Source organism: Acinonyx jubatus, chromosome E1, assembly GCF_027475565.1.
Source record: "Acinonyx jubatus isolate Ajub_Pintada_27869175 chromosome E1, VMU_Ajub_asm_v1.0, whole genome shotgun sequence".
Classification (NCBI taxonomy): Eukaryota; Metazoa; Chordata; class Mammalia; order Carnivora; family Felidae; genus Acinonyx; species Acinonyx jubatus.
The window spans coordinates 1,295,733-1,314,016 of NC_069397.1; the positions used below are offsets into that span (position 1 = coordinate 1,295,733).

An 18,284-nucleotide genomic window follows, 5' to 3' on the forward strand; every position below is an offset into this window, starting at 1 on the left:
CATGCTGGGGGGCGCGGGCCCGCCCGGAAGGCTGGTGGCGTCCGTGAGGTCATCAGTGGTCGCCGGCAGCCCCGGCAGGAAGGGGCGTGCGCGCTGGCCGGCGCCTGCCGGGGCCTCGGCCTCCAGTCACGGCGCGCGCCCGACATGCCGGAGGAGGCGGGCTTCCCGCCGGCCAAGAGGTTCCGGCCGGGCTGCGGGCCTCCCGGGGGGCGCGTGGTGATGCTGCTGACCGCGGGCGGCGGCGGCGGCGGAGGCGGCCGGAGGCAGCAGCAGCCGGTCCTGGCCCAGCCCGCGGCCAGCCCCTACCCCGAGGCGGTGGAGCGGCAGCGCCGGAGCCTGCCGATCTTCCAGGCGCGGGGGCAGCTGCTGGCCCAGCTCCGAAACCTGGACAGCGCCGTCCTCATCGGTGAGTGGCCGCGCCTCGTTCTCCGCCGGCCAGAGGTGCCCTGGCGTGTGTCTCAGAGCCAGCCCCGGAGCGGCCCGGGGGGGGGGGGGGGGCGGGGGGGGGGGAAGCCCCGGGGGGGGGGGAAGCCCCGCTCTGGAGGCGCCCACAGCCCGGGGGGCAGCGACCGAGGTGCCTGGCGGAGAGCCGCGCGCGGGGGACTTTGGGCCTTGCAAGAGTGTGGGTCCGAGCAGGTGTGGGAGGCGGCCCCGAGGGAGGGCCTTCGGCGCCTGGAGGTGGGGGGGAGCCTGCTGCCTGGGAGCCGCCTGCAGGGGAGACTCAGGAGGCACCGAGAGGATGAGCTTCAGAGGGAGGAAGGAGATCTCGGGGAGCTAGCCAGAGGAACAGATGCCCCAGCGAGGGCCCATAACACAGGGAGCAAACACGCAGATCCCATCCAGTGCTCCTTCAGCAGAGCTGTGGCGGGTGGGAGTTCATTTGTCCCTGGGCTGAGCAGGGGTGAGGGAGGAAAGGCAGTGAGAGCAGGCTCCTGTTGGAGAAAGGGAAGGGAGCTGAGGGATTCGAGAGGAAGCGCTCAGTGGAGAGGGAGGCTGAAGATGGAAAGTGGGCACCAAGAGCAGAGACTGGGGGTGGGGGGGGGGCTGCCAAAGCAGGGGCACTTGGACACAAGGGCTAGATGCCCGGCTGGCCTGGAATAGGAGGAAGGGTATCCAGCAGGCTGGGGGCTGGAGAGAGGAGGTGACCATGGGTGTGGCTGGGGAAGAGTGTGTAGGGGAGGGGGACTTGGCTTGTCGTGTGGAACAGGTGCAGGAGCTCTGCTGAGCTTGGGAGCCGCGGGGCGTGAGGCAGGCCCTGGGGGAGGATGGGGACAGAGGGAGGCCGCAGAAACAAGAACAGGGATCGACGGCCATGCCTCGGCCCCACTGCCAGCTCACAGATGTCTCGGTCTGCACAGATGGGTGATTTTACCTTAGTAATGCTCAGTCGCCTGGTGTAGGAGCAGAAAAGATGGACAGGGAGACGTTGGTCCACTTTTGGGGTTTTGCCCAGTGAGTTCAGCAGAAGGAGTGCAGCAGAAAAATCAAATTCTCAGTCTGCGAGGATAATTGGATTTTGGGCGCTAAGGTAGAAGACGGGGTGGCCAGGGAGGGAGGGATGCCCAGGTTTCCTGAGTTCTTGGTTCTACTTAGGGACCAAGGAACCCACGCGGACAGGAAATAAGGTGTGCTTGCTGCATGTAGGATGCTCAGATCCGGGGAAGAGGCAGGTGGGGGACCTTCTCTGCCCTCCGGGAGCTTCTGGCATGGAGGATGGAAACTTGTAGACACTTCTGCACAGTGTAAGGTGGTCAGTGCTGGGAGGCGGTGCGGAGGAGGCCGCCGGGGCAGCCCCAGGGAGAGAGCGTGCGGGTCTGACTCATCCTGTGGAGTTTGCAAGGGAGACGGGGCCACGGCAAGTGTTGCCTAATGGTGTGGGCCAGGGGTCTGAAAGAAAGGGCAGTGGCTGCTGTGTAGGAGTGCGTGTGGCTTCCAGTGGTCCATCTCGTTTATGATCTTTCTTTAAACTTTTTGTTTTTTTAATGTTTACTTTTGGGAGAGGGAGACACAGAACTGAAGCAGGCTCCAGGCTCCGAGCTGTGGGCACAGAGCCCAGCGCGGGGCTCGAACTCACAAACTGCGAGGTCTTGACCTGAGCCAAAGTTGGACGCTTAACCGACTGAGCCACCCAGGCGCCCCTCGTTTATTCTTTTTTACGTAACGGTTGTAGTTCATTGCAGTTGAACATACATATTGTTTCCCGTTATTTGCCGTCATGAGCGAAGCTGAATAAAGCCTCTCTGAAACTATGCCTTTACACACATCTTTAATTATTTCCTCAGAATTAATTCTTGCAGGTGGAATTGTGGGTCTAGGGTGTGCACATCTTAACGATGTTTCGAACCTAATTCGGCCTTCCGAGAAGCAGTCCCACCTAACACTCTACCAGCAGCTCACACGAGTGCCCGATGTCCTGTGGCTTTCTCAGCTCTATCAACTTCCAGTATTTTATCTTTTTCTCCCGACTTTGGTGGAATTTGTTTCAGTTTGCACGTAAACGAGACTTGTTTCCTCTCTCAGGGGAGACGGGCTCTGGGAAGACGACTCAGCTCCCGCAGTACCTCTACGAGGGGGGCGTTGGCCGCCAGGGCGTCATCGCGGTGACCCAGCCTCGCCGGGTGGCCGCCATCTCTCTTGCGTCTCGAGTCTCGGACGAGAAGAGAACTGAACTCGGGAAGCTGGTACGTCACCTCCTTCTTTAACGACAGCCGCCCGCTCCCCCGCGCTGTGCTTTCCGGACAAGACTCCTGTGCAGGGAGGCCCGCTCTTGCCACGGTCCTTAGGCCTGTCCCCGAGTCTTTCTCCAGCCCCTCACACACCGCAGGGCCGACAGTCTGTCAGTGACATGCACTCTGCTTTCAGAATCTGTTGGCAAGTCGGATAGCTGTTTCCTCGAGCATGTTTCAGGCTTCAGTAACTCCATTAACTGTCTCGTCCGTATATGTGTCTATACGTACATACAGCGTATATATGGGTATTGAGAGTGAGCCCCAGAACCGTGTGTAGGTCAGCTCTGTGTGTGCTTGTGCATGCACGCACTTGAGAACCTTCCAGTCTTCTCCCAGCTGTACGAAGCGTCACTCAAAATTATCAAGTACCTGGGGAAGTAGCCTCATTTTAGGTTCCTTGTAACGTGTATCCTAATCGCAGCTAAAGGGACCTGTCCTCTGTCTGTCTGTGCCCTGTCCACTGTCTGTCTGTGCCCAAGGGAGCAGGGGAGGGTCGGCGTTGGCCTCGTCCCCCGTGAGGACACAAGTGCCTGCTCAGCGCCGGTTACGCGGGTGCTCACCGAGTGACGGTGGGACCATCCCCCACGCAGGTTGGCTATTCCGTGCGCTTTGACGACATCAGCTCCGAGGACACCAGGATCAAGTTCCTGACGGACGGCATGCTTCTGCGAGAAGCGATTTCAGACTCCTTGCTCCGGAAGTACAGCTGTGTCATTTTGGACGAAGCCCACGAACGGACCGTCCACACGGACGTGCTCTTCGGGGTCGTGAAGGCCGCGCAGAAGCGGAGGAAGGAGCTGGGGAGGCTGCCTCTCAAAGTAGGTGTGGTGCGCTCGCCAGAGGGGCCCGCGCTCTGCTTGCCAATGCGGGGAGGCTCACTGTCACGGGGAGGGCACAGAAAGGCCGGCCCGGTGTGGCTTCCCCACCGTCCTCTTCCGTCCCGGACGCAGGTGATCGTGATGTCCGCCACGATGGACGTGGATCTGTTCTCGCAGTATTTCGGCGGGGCACCCGTCCTCTACCTGGAGGGTCGGCAGCATCCCATCCAGGTGTTTTACACCAAACAGCCTCAGCAGGACTACCTGCACGCCGCTCTCGTCTCCGTCTTCCAGATCCACCAGGTACGGGCAGGTGCGGGCGGGCCCCGCAGAGGTCTGGCTCCCCCTGCCGCCTGGACGGGAAAAGCTGCCGACCGGGACAGCCCACGAGCTGTGCCGTTGAGACGAGGGGCCTGCCCGGCCTCTTGTTCTTTTTTATGGCAATCCCTATTTTCTCTAAGAAGAAGAATAACTCAGCTCTGCCGGCATCACGCCCCAGCCGAGCCAGGAAACATCCTGTCAGAGCGGACTGATCGAAAGTCCCAGTGAGAAGGGCATGACGTGTAGTGGGAGGAAGTCAGTGAGACGCTACGTTCCCTGCTGTTGGCCACGTCGTTGTTAAAAAAAGTTGGTGTCGACCCAAAAACGGGTTGCCATTTGGAGCTTTTGGCTTTTTTTTTCCCTTTTAGAAAAACCGAATTAGAGAAACGTGTCAAAATTTCTTCTCGTCTTATTAAAGATCTACTCAGAAGTTTGAGGGATTCAATCCTCTCGTTTGTTTATCTCATAAAACTCGTAACTTTCTGAGAAAACCAGAGGCAAATTTTTTAAAACTAATTTTTATTCCAATCTAAGTGGTGAGTGTGTAGTTTAAAGTTTAAAAAGTCAGCAGCTAGCTGTGTAAGGACCGTGAAACCGGCAGCTGATTTTACTGCCGTGTTCCAGATCCCATCTCTCGGGTTACGTTCTTGGGTCCCCTGACTGCTTCCCCTGGATTCACGTTAGTATTTGCAGGGTTACCCGCCGATGCTGCTCCTGCCGTGTTTTAACTTTCCTGCCGTGGTAGGTGAGGATTTAGACACCTCCCTCCCCGCCTCTTGCTCTGTGCATCTGTCTGGACTCTTCCTTCGGCCACACCTCTGGGCCGAACCGCATTCTTGCCTCCCGTGTCTTCCCAGCCTCCTCCCTCGTAGGCGGAGCAGGGCACAGGGGTCGACCGTGCCACCCTCGGTTCCACCTCCCCTGACCCGCCTCTGCCTCACTGCCGGGTCCTGGGCCTTTCTTCTCCGGGGAGACGGGCCCATCTCCGGTGGCCGCGGACCCTTCAGACCGCTCCCCGGCTGGAGCGCCTCCGTCCAGCACGCCATTCGCTCCCCGTCTCCTTCGTCTTTCAGAACAGGTCGAAGCTTCTGATCCCTTTTCTCCTCCGCTGCCTTTATTGCTCTGGGCTTACCGCTTCACTGTCCTTTAGACCAAGGAAGGCGTCCACCTGCCAAAAAGCAAGCTCGGTGAGGATGGGTCCTGAGTGGCGGCTGCAGATGTGTTCGGGCTCCGTGGTGGCTTTGAGGAGTCCCACGGATGAGGTTTTGACTGTCTTAGATTTGTCCCGTTGTGTGTACTTGTGAACATCTGTCCTGTTAGTACCGGGCTGTAAAAGCCACGTGCACGCACACGTAAACGTACACACGTTTCCACATACAGACACACACGCGTGCGCGTGTATTTAGCACAGTTGAGCGTTTTCAGCTATCTCGTCACGTAAGCATCTTGCTGATGAAGACACCTGAACGGACTTGCAGGAAGGATCGTGTGCGGGAGTATGTCGTTAACGCCTGGACGCTGCTGACCTTGCAGGGGTGACAGCCCGTTAGGTCCGGGGTCTCAGGCGCTTGCCCGCGTGCGGCATCGTTTGGCTGTGCGACCGTGCTTTTGGCGGCATCGTTCAGTGAGGGCTCCTCTTCCAGCGCGACGGCTTCTGGCCGTTCCCACCGCCACGGTTTCCCCAAGGTGGCTTCCGTCTGGTCGGCTCCAGGGAAGGAAGGGTGGCTTCTGCGGGTTTCTTGGCCGGCTTGTGCCCTTTGTGGTACTGTCCTGTCACCTTGCCGTCTGCTGACCTCCTCCGGTATTGCCTCAGCTGGCTTTTGAACGCACTCACCGCCGTCCTGGCTTCGTGCATTACTGGTGGGGCCGCCCTCCCAGGGGAGACCCCCACGTCCAGGCTCATTTACATGTTGTCCACGCTAACAAGATAACCCCGGGAGCTTCATCAGTGACCCCTCTCCTGCTCCCCGGGGCTGTGCTTTCGTCAGCACCTGGTAATCCCGAGCTTCCCCTTCCGCAGGAGGCCCCCCCCTCTCAGGACATCCTGGTGTTCCTCACCGGCCAGGAGGAGATCGAAGCCACGAGCAAGATCTGCCGAGACATCTCCAGGCACCTCCCGGACGGCTGCCCCTCCCTGCTGGTCCTGCCTCTGTACGCCTCCCTGCCCTACGCCCAGCAGCTCCGCGTCTTCCAGGGAGCCCCGAAGGTGAGGGTGCCGCCGTCCTGGGCCCCAGGCAGGTCCCACGCCGACGTGCGAGCAGGGAGACCGTTGTCGGGTGCGGGCGGGGGCAGGGCTGGAACGTGAACGGCAGCACCCCTAAGTCCGACACGGACCGGCCTCGTTCGCCCACGACATTGGGCACCGGGTGCCATGCCGGGCACTGCGCGCACCCCGCGTGGATCCCACGTACGCCCTGTGTACACCCTGCGTACGCTCCACCCACACCCCGCGTGCGCCCCGCGCACACAGCCTCACCCACTGCAGAACTGACGAGGTAGGTGGCGCTCCCATTCTGCCGTAAACGCGGCAGCCCCCAGAGGTGGGGAGCACACGGGACATCCCCGCCGGGCCAGGGGTCCAGCCCGCCCCCGCCTGGTCCGCTGCGTCTCGTCCCCTCGGAATGAGCTTTTACTCCCCCTTCCGTAGCGGTTACTCGTCAACAATGACGCTGTCGGTTCTTGATTGTGGCTGGACCGTGGAGGTTGATGGTGAGGAGTGTGCTCTAAAGCTCGTGAACCCCGTGTGCGCCACACGCCTTTTCTGGTTTCTCCTTCCTTTCAGGGCTGTCGCAAAGTGATCATTTCCACCAACATTGCCGAAACCTCCATAACCATTCCGGGAATAAAATACGTAGTCGACACGGGCATGGTTAAAGCAAAGAAGTATAATCCCGGTGAGAAGCTAGCCCGCGGGCGCCCCTTCCCCGCAGTGAGCCCCCCGGCTTCTCCCAGAGAGCGCCTTGTGCCGAGACTCGCCACCGTCGACGGGGGTTCGGGGCGCACGGCGCGAGGGAGCCTGTGCCCCAGGAAGGGGCCCTGCGGCAGCAGCGAGGGCGAGGCAGGGCAGGACGGGAGCCCAGGTCCTGCCAGGTTGAGAGGAGTGGCCGGGCACGACCTGACCCCGCAGCAGGACCTTTGTTGGGAGGGACGTCTGGGCTCCGGCTTCCTAGGAAGGAAGCCTCCCTGGGCCGGGGAGGCACTAGCTGATCCCCAAGCGTGTGCAATGCAAGCCGGCCTGAGGTCCAGGTTCCGTCTGCTCTTGACCTTGCTTCAGTCCACAGAGGATTAGAGGCAACTGAAGTGATCGCTCCCAAAAGCCTGATCGAAACGCGCTGCTAAGCATCCGAGGGCGCGGACCTTCACACGTGTGTCCTTAGGGGTGGCGTATGGAAGGACCCGTCCCCCAGGCCCGGCATAGGGCACACCTTAATCAGGACGTTCGTCACGTCTGCTCCTGGGAGTGACGCCATCACATCGCCTCCCTCTTACAGCAGAGCTGGGGCCGGGTGGGGGGAGGGGGCGCACTGCACAAAGGACTGGGTGTATCTGGTCCCCAGGCATCGATCGGGAGGGTGACCAGCCACCCTCATTTCCCGGGCCCGGGGAAAGCCTCAGTCTGTGGCCTCAGCCGGAGCCTGGGGCTGCGGTCCTGGCCCCTGCAGCACGCACGCGGCCGTCTGCCATTTCCGCAACACGCCTCGCGCTGCCGACGGCTGAGCAGTCTGGGTTCGCTCTCCGGTGCAGCCGGGACTTTTCCGGACTCTCGCGTGGCAGGGAGGACCCCCGGTGCGGCGTCCTGAGGAGCGCCGCAGGAACGGTGGGTTCGCGCGCTGAACGTGGCTCTGACGCGGCCGCTCTCCCCGCAGACGGCGGCCTGGAGGTGCTGGCCGTGCAGCGCGTGTCAAAGACCCAGGCCTGGCAGCGCACGGGCCGGGCCGGCAGGGAGGACAGTGGCGTCTGTTACCGGCTATACACGGAGGACGAGTTCGAGAAGTTTGACAAGATGACCGTGCCAGAGATCCAGAGGTGGGCCCCCGGCGCTCGCGCCCTGCCGCCGTCCCGCACACCCCCCTCTCCCGGCCGGAGGAGCCGGCCGGAGCCCGGGGGCCACCTGCGTCTCCCTCCTCGCAGGTGTAACCTGGCCGGCGTGATGCTGCAGCTCCTGGCAATGAAAGTGCCCGACGTGCTCACCTTCGACTTCATGTCCAAGCCCTCTCCGGGTAGGCGGTCGTCCGCGTGGCCCTACGACAAACGCTAGGCTCGCCAGGAAGCCTCAGGGGCTCTCTGTTTACTTTCGTTTGGTCGCATGGCAGCACCAGCTGTCGGAGGGGCGCCCGCGGATCTCGAGGGTACAGATTCTCCCGGGAGCCGTCCTCGCGGGGGTCCCACAACGGTGGGGGGTCCTGGGAGCTGCAGCGGCTCCCAAGGCCGCCGGAAGGGCCGGCGGAAGGGCCGGAAAGGTTCTTTGCTCTGGACTAGAATTTGATGGGTTCCTGGCCTCTGTCGGTGGTCCCCCTGGAGGGAGGGAGCTCACTGGGGTTCTTGCGGATGGTGGCTTTGGCTGCCGGCTCTCTTCAAGAGCCAGTTTCCCTCTCTTCTTTCGTCCCCTTCTTGCTTTTTCTTTGGTTTTGTTTGTTTTGTTTTTTAACGTTTACTTATTTTTGAGAGACAGCACACACAGGGGAGGGGCAGAGAGAGAGAGAGAGAGAGACAGAGTCCAAAGCAGGCTCCAGGCTCTGAGCCGTCAGCCCAGAGCCCGACGCGGGGCTCGAACTCACAAACCGCGAGATCATGACCTGAGCCAAAGGCGGATGCTTAACCCACTGAGCCCCTCAGGTGCTCCTGGGAGTCTCTGCTTCTGGAGAGACCGGTCCCTGTACCACATACGAGTGTACCTGTGGGCGGGATTCGTGCGTGTGACGTAGCTGGGTTTAAAGGTGACACACATCTTACCGAATACAGGCCATTACTTTAGAAGGCAGCGATGTCGTTAGCGGCCTAGCCCTGGGGACAGTGGCAGCTGTGATCGATGCTGCGGCTTGACGTGGCGCCCTCAGAAGCGGCCGCGGCGTCTTCGTCTTTGCGACATGTCACTCCTTCTTCTGTCTCCGTCTGCAGACCACATTCAGGCGGCCGTGGCACAGCTGGAGCTGCTGGGAGCCCTGGAGCGGAAGGACGAGCAGCTCACGCTGACGGCGCTCGGAAGGAAGATGGCAGCTTTCCCTTTAGAGCCCAGGTTCGCCAAAGTGAGTCGCCCCCACCGGCCTCGGTCCCCCTTCGCGACGCTGCACGCCGGCCCTCGCACGGCAGAGGGCTCACCGCGGTGCCCCTGGCTTAATCCGCACACCGTACTCCGTGCGTGACGCGGACTCCCGTCCTGTGTGCGATTCAAACCCACATAAGCACGGGCCCCCCCATCAGGAACGTGGGAATCCGCGGGAGGGCAGTCACGGGCTCTACGAAAACGTGCGGTGACGTGAACATAGGTAGGCCTGGTTCGGGCAGCATGTGCCCCGCGAGGCCTCGGAGGGGAAGTGCGCGAGCGTGTGTGTGTGTGTGTGTGTGTGTGTGTGTGTGTTTGCGTGCGTGTGCGTGCACGCACGCAAAAACCGTGTTCGGATGCCGGGGAGACCGTGCCTCACACTGTGTGTGCCTTCGACGTGCAGGCCATCCTCCTGTCCCCCAAGTTCCACTGCACGGAGGAGATGCTGACCATCGTCTCCCTGCTCTCCGTGGACAGCGTCCTGTGCAACCCTCCCTCCCGGCGGGATGAGGTGCAGGCCGTCCGCAGGAAGTTCGTGTCCAGCGAGGGCGACCACGTCACCTTGCTCAACGTCTACCGGGCCTTCAGAAACGCCGGCGGGAACAAGGTCAGTCTCGCGTCTCCCCCGAACCCGCCTCCCTCCCGCCTCAAGATCGGAGCACGAGATGCTTCCTCTCTGGCAGGATCTCCCACGGAGCCGCGAGGACGGAGCCAGGTGCCGATGCGCCTGCGCACGGGGGTCGCCAGGCCTCCGTCCTGCTTCTGTTGAACTGGTGCTCCGAGGGGGCAAGTTCCCCGTGTTTGGTGACCGCGCTTCTTAGCCACAAATGCGTCTTCCCCGCCTGCCCCTGACTTTCCTCGTGGCGGCTTTTGCTCGTAGGCTATTTCAGTTCCTCCGACAGGACGGAAGCGCCCTTCTGGATCTTCTCCAAGATCTGAAAGTAGCACGTTCTGTGAAACGTTTCCTGAGCCGAAGGGGCGTAAAGTGAAGAAGCAGTCGTTAGTTTATGTGGAACTTTCTTGTGGGTTCCCAGACCCCAACAACAGCCTCTCTGGGGCTTTCCTGATACGTGAGGTCACACGTTGCTAACGGATACTCAGAGTAATGCAGGTGAAGCACAGATGGTCCCCTGGTGGAGCTCCAGGGCCGGGAGCTTGGCGGTGCGGGCACGGGTGCGGGCGCGCTGCCTCCTAGGGGCCCCCACAGAGCAGACACGGAGCTGTTTCCTTTCGCCCTTTTCCATCAAAGCAGAAATCCTGTCGTGTTTCCCTCGCTAGCGAACCCGAGCGCTAACGTGAGCCTTGTCCACGAGCGAGGCGGCATGATGCGCGCCTTCAGAGACGCTCGGGTCCGTCCTTCCATCCCTCAGAGAGACCCGTGTGGTGCCCGTGTGCGCGCCCTGACTCCGTCCGTGTCGGGGCGCGGTCCCTTCTGAACAGCCCCTCTCGGGTCTAGGAGTTGCAGACGTCTTGCTGCGGTTGCCTCCGTTTACGTTTAAGGACAGAAAGCGCGGTCCCGTCCTTCCGTCTTGTCACTGCCGTCCTGACGTCGGCCCGTGTCCCACACGACCGTGTGCTTTCGCTTCGGAGCCCCCACGTGCCACACCGTGAGTGCCGCGTCTCCCCGCGGCCCGTCCTCCCTGGTCATCCGCCCGCGGCCGTGGACACGAGCCCCCGCTTCGCCGTCCTGACTCTTGATCGATGGAGACGGGATCGCGGCCGCGATTCCTCAGCGGACGGTGTCCTTGCAGAAGATGACCGGACGTTTGAACTAACTCTTCTGTGTGTCGGCTTTTCTGCCCGTTTTTCTGCCAGGTTCTTGGTCGTTTTCTGGAGGTGATTTATCCTTTGTTGGCTACAGTGATTCGAACACCCCAGTCTGGCTTTTTTATGGTGACCTGACATAAGGAGACTTTTCTTCTAAGTTTCGTTTTTGTCAATCATCTCTGCACCCAGCGTGGGGCTCAAATGGGGCTCGAGCTCACGACCCCATGAAGGAGAGTCACACACCGCGCCCACTGAGCCAGCCCGGCGCCCCCACGTGAGGAGTTTTAGTTTAGCTCTGAGGCGTTACTGTTCGCCCTTACAGTTCATGCTTTCTGGTATAAAGTTATTTTCCTGTTTTCCTAGACTGTTTTTTGCTGACTGAAGTCCTCCCTCTGAATTCAGCCGTTCTCCAGGTCTTGTCGCGTTTTTCCGTCGGCAGAAGCGCGAGGGTTGTGACGTCTCTGTCTCTCTCTCCTGTTCAGGATTGGTGCAAAGAGAATTTTGTCCACAGCAAGAACGTGATGCTGGCGGGCGAAGTCCGAGCACAGCTGAGGGACATCTGCCTGAAGGTACCTCTCCTCCTGGTGCCTCTGGGGCTCTAACCTGTCCCTTGTTTCCAGGCGGGAAGTTTCAAACTGCTCGTCGCTAATGGTTACGAGAGAAAGCCTCATCGTAGGGAAGTGTCAAAATAAGGAAGGAAGGAAATATTACCCACAGTTCGGCCTATCACCATTTCTGCCTGTTTTCTGCAGCCTTGTTTTTTGTTTTGGTTGTTTGTTGTTGTTGTTGTTTTGGTTTTCTGTTTATGTATTTTGAATGGAGGGGCAGAGAGACGGGGAGGGAGGGAATGTCAAGCAGGCTCCACGCTGTCAGCACAGACCCTGATGCAGGGCTCGAACTCACAAACCATGAGATCGTGACCTGAGCCAAAACCGAGAGTCTGACGCTTAACAGACTGAGGCACCCAGGCGCCTCTCAGCTCTTATAAACTTTAAAATTATTTTTCAATTCTGAGATTTACTTTTTTGGTGGGAATATCTTTGTTACTTTGTTCAGATTACTTGCTTGTTACAAGTCGCTACAGCGCAGAAAACAGTGGCACAGACGGGCTGAAACAACTTCTCCCACATCCTGCCCTTCCAAAGACAGACCAGGGTTAGCAGTCTGGCGTAGATCCTTCCAGTCTTTTCGTGCACACATATGTTTTTGTGTGTTTGTCTCCCTCACTGTGTGTGCACACGTACACGTACGCGCGCACACACACGGTTTTCTTTTTTAAAGAAACAGAGTACAAGTTTTGTTTTGTAACTTTTCCCACGGGGTGTCCTCGCACACGCCGTGTGTCTGGGTGTCTTGGTGCCTGTGGACCTGCGTCTCACCGCCCTTTCCGGTGACCTCGTGGCCGTCCGTCGTACGCCCCGCATCGTAGGGAAGCAGGCCCCGCGCAACACTCGCCCAAGTGCCGATGACCATCTTCCTAGACACATATCCATGCTTCGTGCACGGAATGAACCTCCGGGTGGAATCTAGGTTGCGAGACACCCGCCAGATCGCCCCCCAAGGTCGTATTTCAGTGCGGCTGGCGCACGCGTTCCGTCATTTTCGGGTTTACAGCAGCGGTGGTGACCGCGTCCCCGCGTCCCATGCATTTTGCCACTGGGAGGTCGCACCCCCCAAGTGTGCTCTTAGCTTGTGCTCCCCCTCGGAGCCCGTGTGGCTTCCGAGTCCTTTCACGCGCACACCCACGGCTGTAGGACACTCCGCGTCTTACCGCAGAGGCGAGTGGTTTACGTCGGCTGCTCCCGTGGTCGAGCGGTCACGAACTCCGTGGTGGAAGTCCCTGCCTCTTCCGAGACGGCCCCTCAGTGTAGGCCGTGTCCCCGTGTTTCCAGGGGGCCGCTGTGCCCCCCGCCCCCGTCCCCAGGCCCGCGTCTGGTGCGATCGCCCGTCGCTGGCAGTTAGGTGATTTCTTGTTGTGATTGCCGTGTTCCGTATCTCACGTGGTTTCCCGGGCCCTCTTGTTCCTGAGCAGTCGTCCTGCCAGGCCGTCCCGTCCCGTGGCCCCCCGGGTTCTCCCTGTCGTCACTGGCAGCGGAGGCGTCACTGGCAGCTCCTCGTCCTGAACTGAGGGCGCGTCAGCGGCCGGTGGTGCCTCCGCGCCAGGCGTCGGTCGGGGTCCTGGGCTCTGCAAATGGGCCTCACGCTCCTCCTCTCAGGGAACAATCCAGAGGGCAGATCTGGCGGCGGTAACGGTGTGGCTGTGGTCTGTGAAGCGCTCACTGAGGCACCGTTCTAAGTCCTTTTCACGCATTTGCTCGTTTGAAGTCCTCATCTCGCCCTGATGAGGTTCTGTGTTATTCCTGTTTTACAAACGATGAACCAGAGCCTAAAGAAGTGAAGGCATTTGCCCCGAATCACAGCCAGTGGGCGCCAGAGCGGGCCGCCTGGAAGGAGAAACCACAGCTAGCTGCAGGACTCGGGGGCTCCCTGGAGGTGGTGACAGCTGACCGTGTCCCCACAGAGGAGAGAAAGAAGGTCTCGTCAGGCGGGGATCAGCAGTTTGCAAAAAACAAACCCCTTGAGCCATCTTTGTTTTAAAGAAAATATTTTTTTAATGTTTGTTTATTTCTGAGACAGAGAGAGACAGAGCATGAGCAGGGGAGGGGTAGAGAGAGGGGGACACACAGAATCGGAAGCAGGCTCCAGGCTCCGAGCCGTCAGCACAGAACCCGACGCGACGCAGGGCTCGAACTCACAGACCGCGAGATCACGACCTGAGCCGAAGTCAGACGCTTAACCGACTGAGCCACCCAGGCGACCCACCCCTCGAGCCATCTTAAAGGGACAAGTGGGGATAGAACAGTTTCTGTGGGAGCCTATGGACATAGTCGAGCCCCAGAGGGACAGGAAGGAAGCGGGAAGCAGAGGACGCTGCCAGGAGCCAGAAATGTTCCGGGTGCTCGTCCCCTAGTTGGCCTCTGTCTGCACGCCCCTCTTCCCCCTGCTTCCTGCCTTCTGCCTCAGCTCACGGGAGCAGCAGCAGAGGGGACAGATTTCCTGCCCTTCCCATCCCTCCCCATCCCAGAAGATCCCTCCCCATCCCCCCATGCCTGGAACACCGGAGCCAGCACTGCAGGGTCAGGCAGGTGTCCACCTGCGGTCTGGTCGACTGCAGCCTGGGGTGTAAGGCGCTGTGACCTTCCCCGGGGCGCGTGCAGGTTGATGGAGGCCCGGACTTCCCCTCGGGAGCAGGGGGGCAGGGGCAGGGATCTTGGTGCCGGGAGGCTGAGTGCAGGAGGCAGGGCCGGAGCCCTGCTCCAGGGAAGGAAGGCGAGTGAGGAAGCCCCTACGCGCTGGGGGTGAGAGGGCCAGGCCCCTCCCCCCGGGTCCCCCGGCCCGTCTGAGCACTGGTGGCCCGTGTGCTCCCCGGTGGCCGCTCTCCTCCGGCCCCGCGGTGTCCCAGGCGGCAGAGGTTGGGGCCTTGCCCGCCAGTGCTCGCTCTGCCGGGCTGGCGTGCGGGCCGCATGGGCGCCTGACCGCGGGCCGGTCTTTCTGTTTCCTCCTCCCGAGACAGATGTCGATGCCCATGGTGTCCTCCCGCGGGGACGTGGAGAGCATCCGCCGCTGCCTGGCCCACAGTCTGTTCATGAGCACTGCCGAGCTGCAGCCCGACGGCACCTACGCGACCACGGACACGCACCAGCCGGTGGCCGTCCACCCCTCGTCCGTCCTCTTCCACTGCCGGCCGGCCTGCGTCGTGTACACGGAGCTGCTCTACACCAGCAGGTGCTACATGCGGGGCCTGTGCGTGGTGGACGCGGACTGGCTGTACGAGGCCGCCCCCGACTACTTCCGGAGGAAGCTGAGGGCCGCCCGAGACTGAGCCGCTGCGCTCGCAGGCCCACGACCCACCGGGACCAGGGGGGCGGGGGGCCCGGGGCGGCCGGCCCCACCGCCAGGAGCTCGAAGCGTGTTTGTCCCAAGCGCTGAGACGGAACCGCGGACGCGCGGTGGGAACCTCGGCCCCGCGTTCGGTGGCTGCTCTGTGGCTCTGGGTGACCGCGAGCCTCATTCCTCATCCGCCACGTGGGGTGATCAGAGCGGTGCTGACAGGCTCGGGTTTGGGGAGCGTGGAAGGGGAGTGCCCAGGTCCCCACCTGGCCCACGATGAGCCGTCACGCCCGGCGGACTGCTTTCTCCTGACGGACTTGAGTCCAGAGTCCCCTGGGTCCTGGTGACTGAGAGGACTTTCTGGAAGGGACCCCAGCAGGCCGCTGAGCTCAGCTCCTGTCGCCTGTCTGTAACTCCTGTAGAAGCTTGAGGAGGGAAATGCCGCGGTCTTAGCTCCCGGGCTCGCCTCCCCTCATGAGCCTCATCCCCGGGGGTGAGGGGGGACTTGCAGGGTCTCCACAGTCTCCTCCCTGCCCCGTGTCGTGAGAAGGGAAAGGACACCAAAAGTTGCCCTTAGCCGTTTCATTATGGGAAGCAAGTAATCTTTCCCCAGATGGTGTTTTGCCCTAAGGAGGCCGAGTTAGCCTTTCTGTCGTGCTTCATTCTAAACCGGGATACGTGGGGTTTCGGTCGTTCCTCGCGCAGCGGGCCGTGCGGTTTCTAGGCAGGGGCCACACCGCCCGAGACACACTTCAGCGGCTGTGGTGAGTCTGCTCTGGGCCCAGGGGCCCTTCTCCCAGACCATCCTGCTGGCGCTCTCCGGCCTCACCCGTCCGTCCTTCCGGCACCGGCCGAGCCCGAGCGCCCGCGTGTTGGGTCAGCGTGAGGGCCGTCGGGCACCTGGACGGACTTGCGTTAGAAATAGCGACGTGCGGGCCAGATAGGGTCCCACAGGTCCGAGATGCCCCATTTTCCTGAATTCTTAGACTTCTAGTCGGCCTTCCCCTGACCACCTTGTTCTTTACGGTTACTGACTTTCTGACGAGTTTTTCAGAAAAAATTTTAGGTGTATTTTTCTCACTTCTTAATAGAGGCCTGGGATGTTCAGCCTGACTTGGTAAAAGAAAAAAAGTGTATTTTTAATAAAACATGAATCGTGTTGGTAAAAAAAAAAATTGGGAGTGGGTGATTATGTTCCTCAGAATTTGTTCGGCGAATTCGGTCTAGAGTGTTCTCTGGGGCAAGGGAAGCTTAAGCTGCAATAATTTAGTCCCGGTGTAAGTACCAGAACACTTCCCAGAAATGTGGACTGTGTTCTGGGCAGGAGTCAGGGGTCAGTAGCCTCCAAAAAGCTTTAATGTTTCCCTACAGAAACACCTTTATCACCGGAGCATTCTGGTAGAGTTTTAATACTGTAGTCTTTTTTTTTTTTTATCGGGGTTTTAAAACAGTTAATTTTTAATCCTGCTGCTCGGGGATTGAATCAGATTGCAGAACCGATTCCGACTACATGTTACTACAAAGAAATACACGGCCGTTTCCAGGGGACCCAGTGCTTTCTTAAGAAAGTGACCTGTCTCGCAACAATGTCGCAGATACAGTCGTGAGCTCCCGTTCGCTTGGTAGAACCTCTGAGGGGAGACCCCTCCTCTCCATGCCGTGAGATCTCTGTCTGGACGGGTCGCCAGCTCCCAGAGCAGCTCACGTAAACGCACGTCCGCCTCCCGGGGTCTTGGGGGAGCAGCGGGCAGGGCGGCCCAGAGTCCCGCCGGGAGGAGCCGCAGACCCGCGGTCCCGGATGACAGCCTGACTCTGCGCGGCCTCTCTGCCACCTGTACAGAGTTCCTGCCCTGGGGGGACGCTGGTGACGTACCGGGACGCCCCGATCCGCTCACTCCCGCCGTCCAGAACCGCGTGCGTGCGTGCGTGCGTGCGTGCGAGTGAGGTGGGGTCCCTTCCGCGCGCGAGGGGACGCCAGGCCCGTGGGCAAGCAAGGGTTTGGTTAGGGTTTGATTCGAATGTTCCAACTTGCGGGAAAAAACCCAGCTTTGTTCAGGTTTCTGTTGGATTTTCAAGCTTGTTCTCAGCGCGACAGAAACCGCTCGTGTGTGTGATGCTGCCGTTTGCAGGTACCGAGAACTCTTATACGTGCTGCGCTGTGTGCGGCTGGTTCTTGGGTCTCCTCTCCCTGCCGCTCAGAATATATGTAACCATTAGTCTCTGGGCGCCTGGGGGGTTCAGTCGGTTGAGCGTCCGACTTCGGCTCAGGTCATGATCTCACGGCTTGCGAGTTCGAGCCCCGCGTCGGGCTCTGGGCTAACAGCTCGGAGCCTGGAGCTGCTTCGGATTCTGGGTCTCCCTCTTCCTCTGCCCCTCCCCTGCTTGTGTTCTCTCTCTCTTTCAAAAATAAATAAACATTAAAAAGAGTTCAGGTGGGGAAAGTGATGCCGTCTGAACACAGGTGGAGATTTATTAGCACTGGTGCACTTGAAGGTGGCTAACACATTAAATGTCCACCCCCAGGGTAAATTTTCGTATTCAGGTGAGGGAGGCGTGAGGGAGGGAGTCAGCGAGAGGGCAGAGCTGGGTCCTCCCCGGCACAGACTGCTTTGGTGAGGTCCTCAAGTCGGCATCCTCCCTCCACCTTCCTGCAACATGTGCTACAAGGCATAAAGTCTTAGCTCTTTCCCCCTTCCTCGGGGTCGGGGTTCAGGGGACCGGAGTCCAGATCCTGCTCCGTCTAACACGAGTTACAGGCAGAGACTATACGCCAGGAGCGGTGGTCACACGGGAAACTTGATCTGGGCGACTCAGAGACGGAGGGGAAGAACCTCCAAAGCCGGGACTCCCCGCGCAGAGATGAGCGGGTTCTTTTCATTTGGGGCCCAGCGAGGGGAGCCTTGTCACTGCAGGTAGAGGGAGGCATGAGGTTGTGCGGGCATAGGGCATAAGCTTGAAAAGCCCGAGCTCCCAGGCAAACACTTTAACATTATAATGAAGGAGAGGACACTTGTGTGTGTGTGGGGGGGGGGGGGGGGGGAGGGGTTGGGCATACCCCCAGAGCCAGGATCTTGGGCTCATCTCCAGTGAGGATGCGGGGCCTTGCTTCCTTTGGAAACAGCAGTGGGGTTTACCAGGCACTTATCTCTGGGAAGTGACACTATGTTACAGGCTAGTGAGTTTCTGCCTTCTCTTTATTACCTTGAAATCCTCATCTGCTGAGGTTTTTGCATTTCTTTGCGATTCTGACGCCACCTAGGAAGTTCTGCTAGAAGTGGCTTGGACAAGTAGGGCTCCGATCACTGAGCCTGGCTGGGCCCCTGAAACGACCTCTCGGGTCCTGAGAGCTCTCTTTTTCCTTTTCGGGGACCCTCACTCCCACTCCCAGCTTCCTGGCTCCAGAACAGTGCCAGGTGGGCCATCAGAACTGGGGGCACGCCCGGTGGGGGTATATGCCGGCGGGGGGGGGGGGGGGGGGATGGTGGTGCACACCCA

The 18,284-nt window shown here is 60.2% G+C and overlaps 1 protein-coding gene across 2 annotated transcripts; it reads left to right on the forward strand.

Moving 5' to 3' along the window:
* Window positions 1-2: 2 nt before the first annotated feature.
* DHX33 (DEAH-box helicase 33) lies at window positions 3-15,964 on the forward strand. 2 transcript variants are annotated; one of them, XM_027047543.2, is made up of 12 exons: window positions 25-406; window positions 2,521-2,681; window positions 3,320-3,547; window positions 3,680-3,850; window positions 5,889-6,074; window positions 6,651-6,762; window positions 7,735-7,894; window positions 8,000-8,088; window positions 8,987-9,114; window positions 9,535-9,738; window positions 11,381-11,467; window positions 14,473-15,964. In XM_027047543.2, the coding sequence occupies exons 1-12, from the start codon at window positions 145-147 to the stop codon at window positions 14,779-14,781; spliced, it is 2,097 nt and encodes a 698-aa protein (XP_026903344.1). In that variant the 5' UTR covers window positions 25-144; the 3' UTR covers window positions 14,782-15,964. The 2 variants fall into 2 exon arrangements, with proteins under 2 accessions (XP_026903346.1, XP_026903344.1); XM_027047545.2 differs by lacking the exons at window positions 11,381-11,467; window positions 14,473-15,964 and adding an exon at window positions 9,815-10,861 and having other exon boundaries at window positions 3-406.
* Window positions 15,965-18,284: the final 2,320 nt, after the last annotated feature.

Excerpts from the sequence above, each read along its gene's own strand:
- DHX33 (XM_027047543.2), top strand. The coding sequence starts at position 145 with ATGCCGGAGGAGGCGGGCTTCCCGCCGGCCAAGAGGTTCCGGCCGGGC. Across the intron at positions 8,089-8,986 it reads CATGTCCAAGCCCTCTCCGG|ACCACATTCAGGCGGCCGTG; the intron begins GTAGGCGGTCGT and ends CTCCGTCTGCAG. Across the intron at positions 9,739-11,380 it reads GAAACGCCGGCGGGAACAAG|GATTGGTGCAAAGAGAATTT; the intron begins GTCAGTCTCGCG and ends TCTCCTGTTCAG.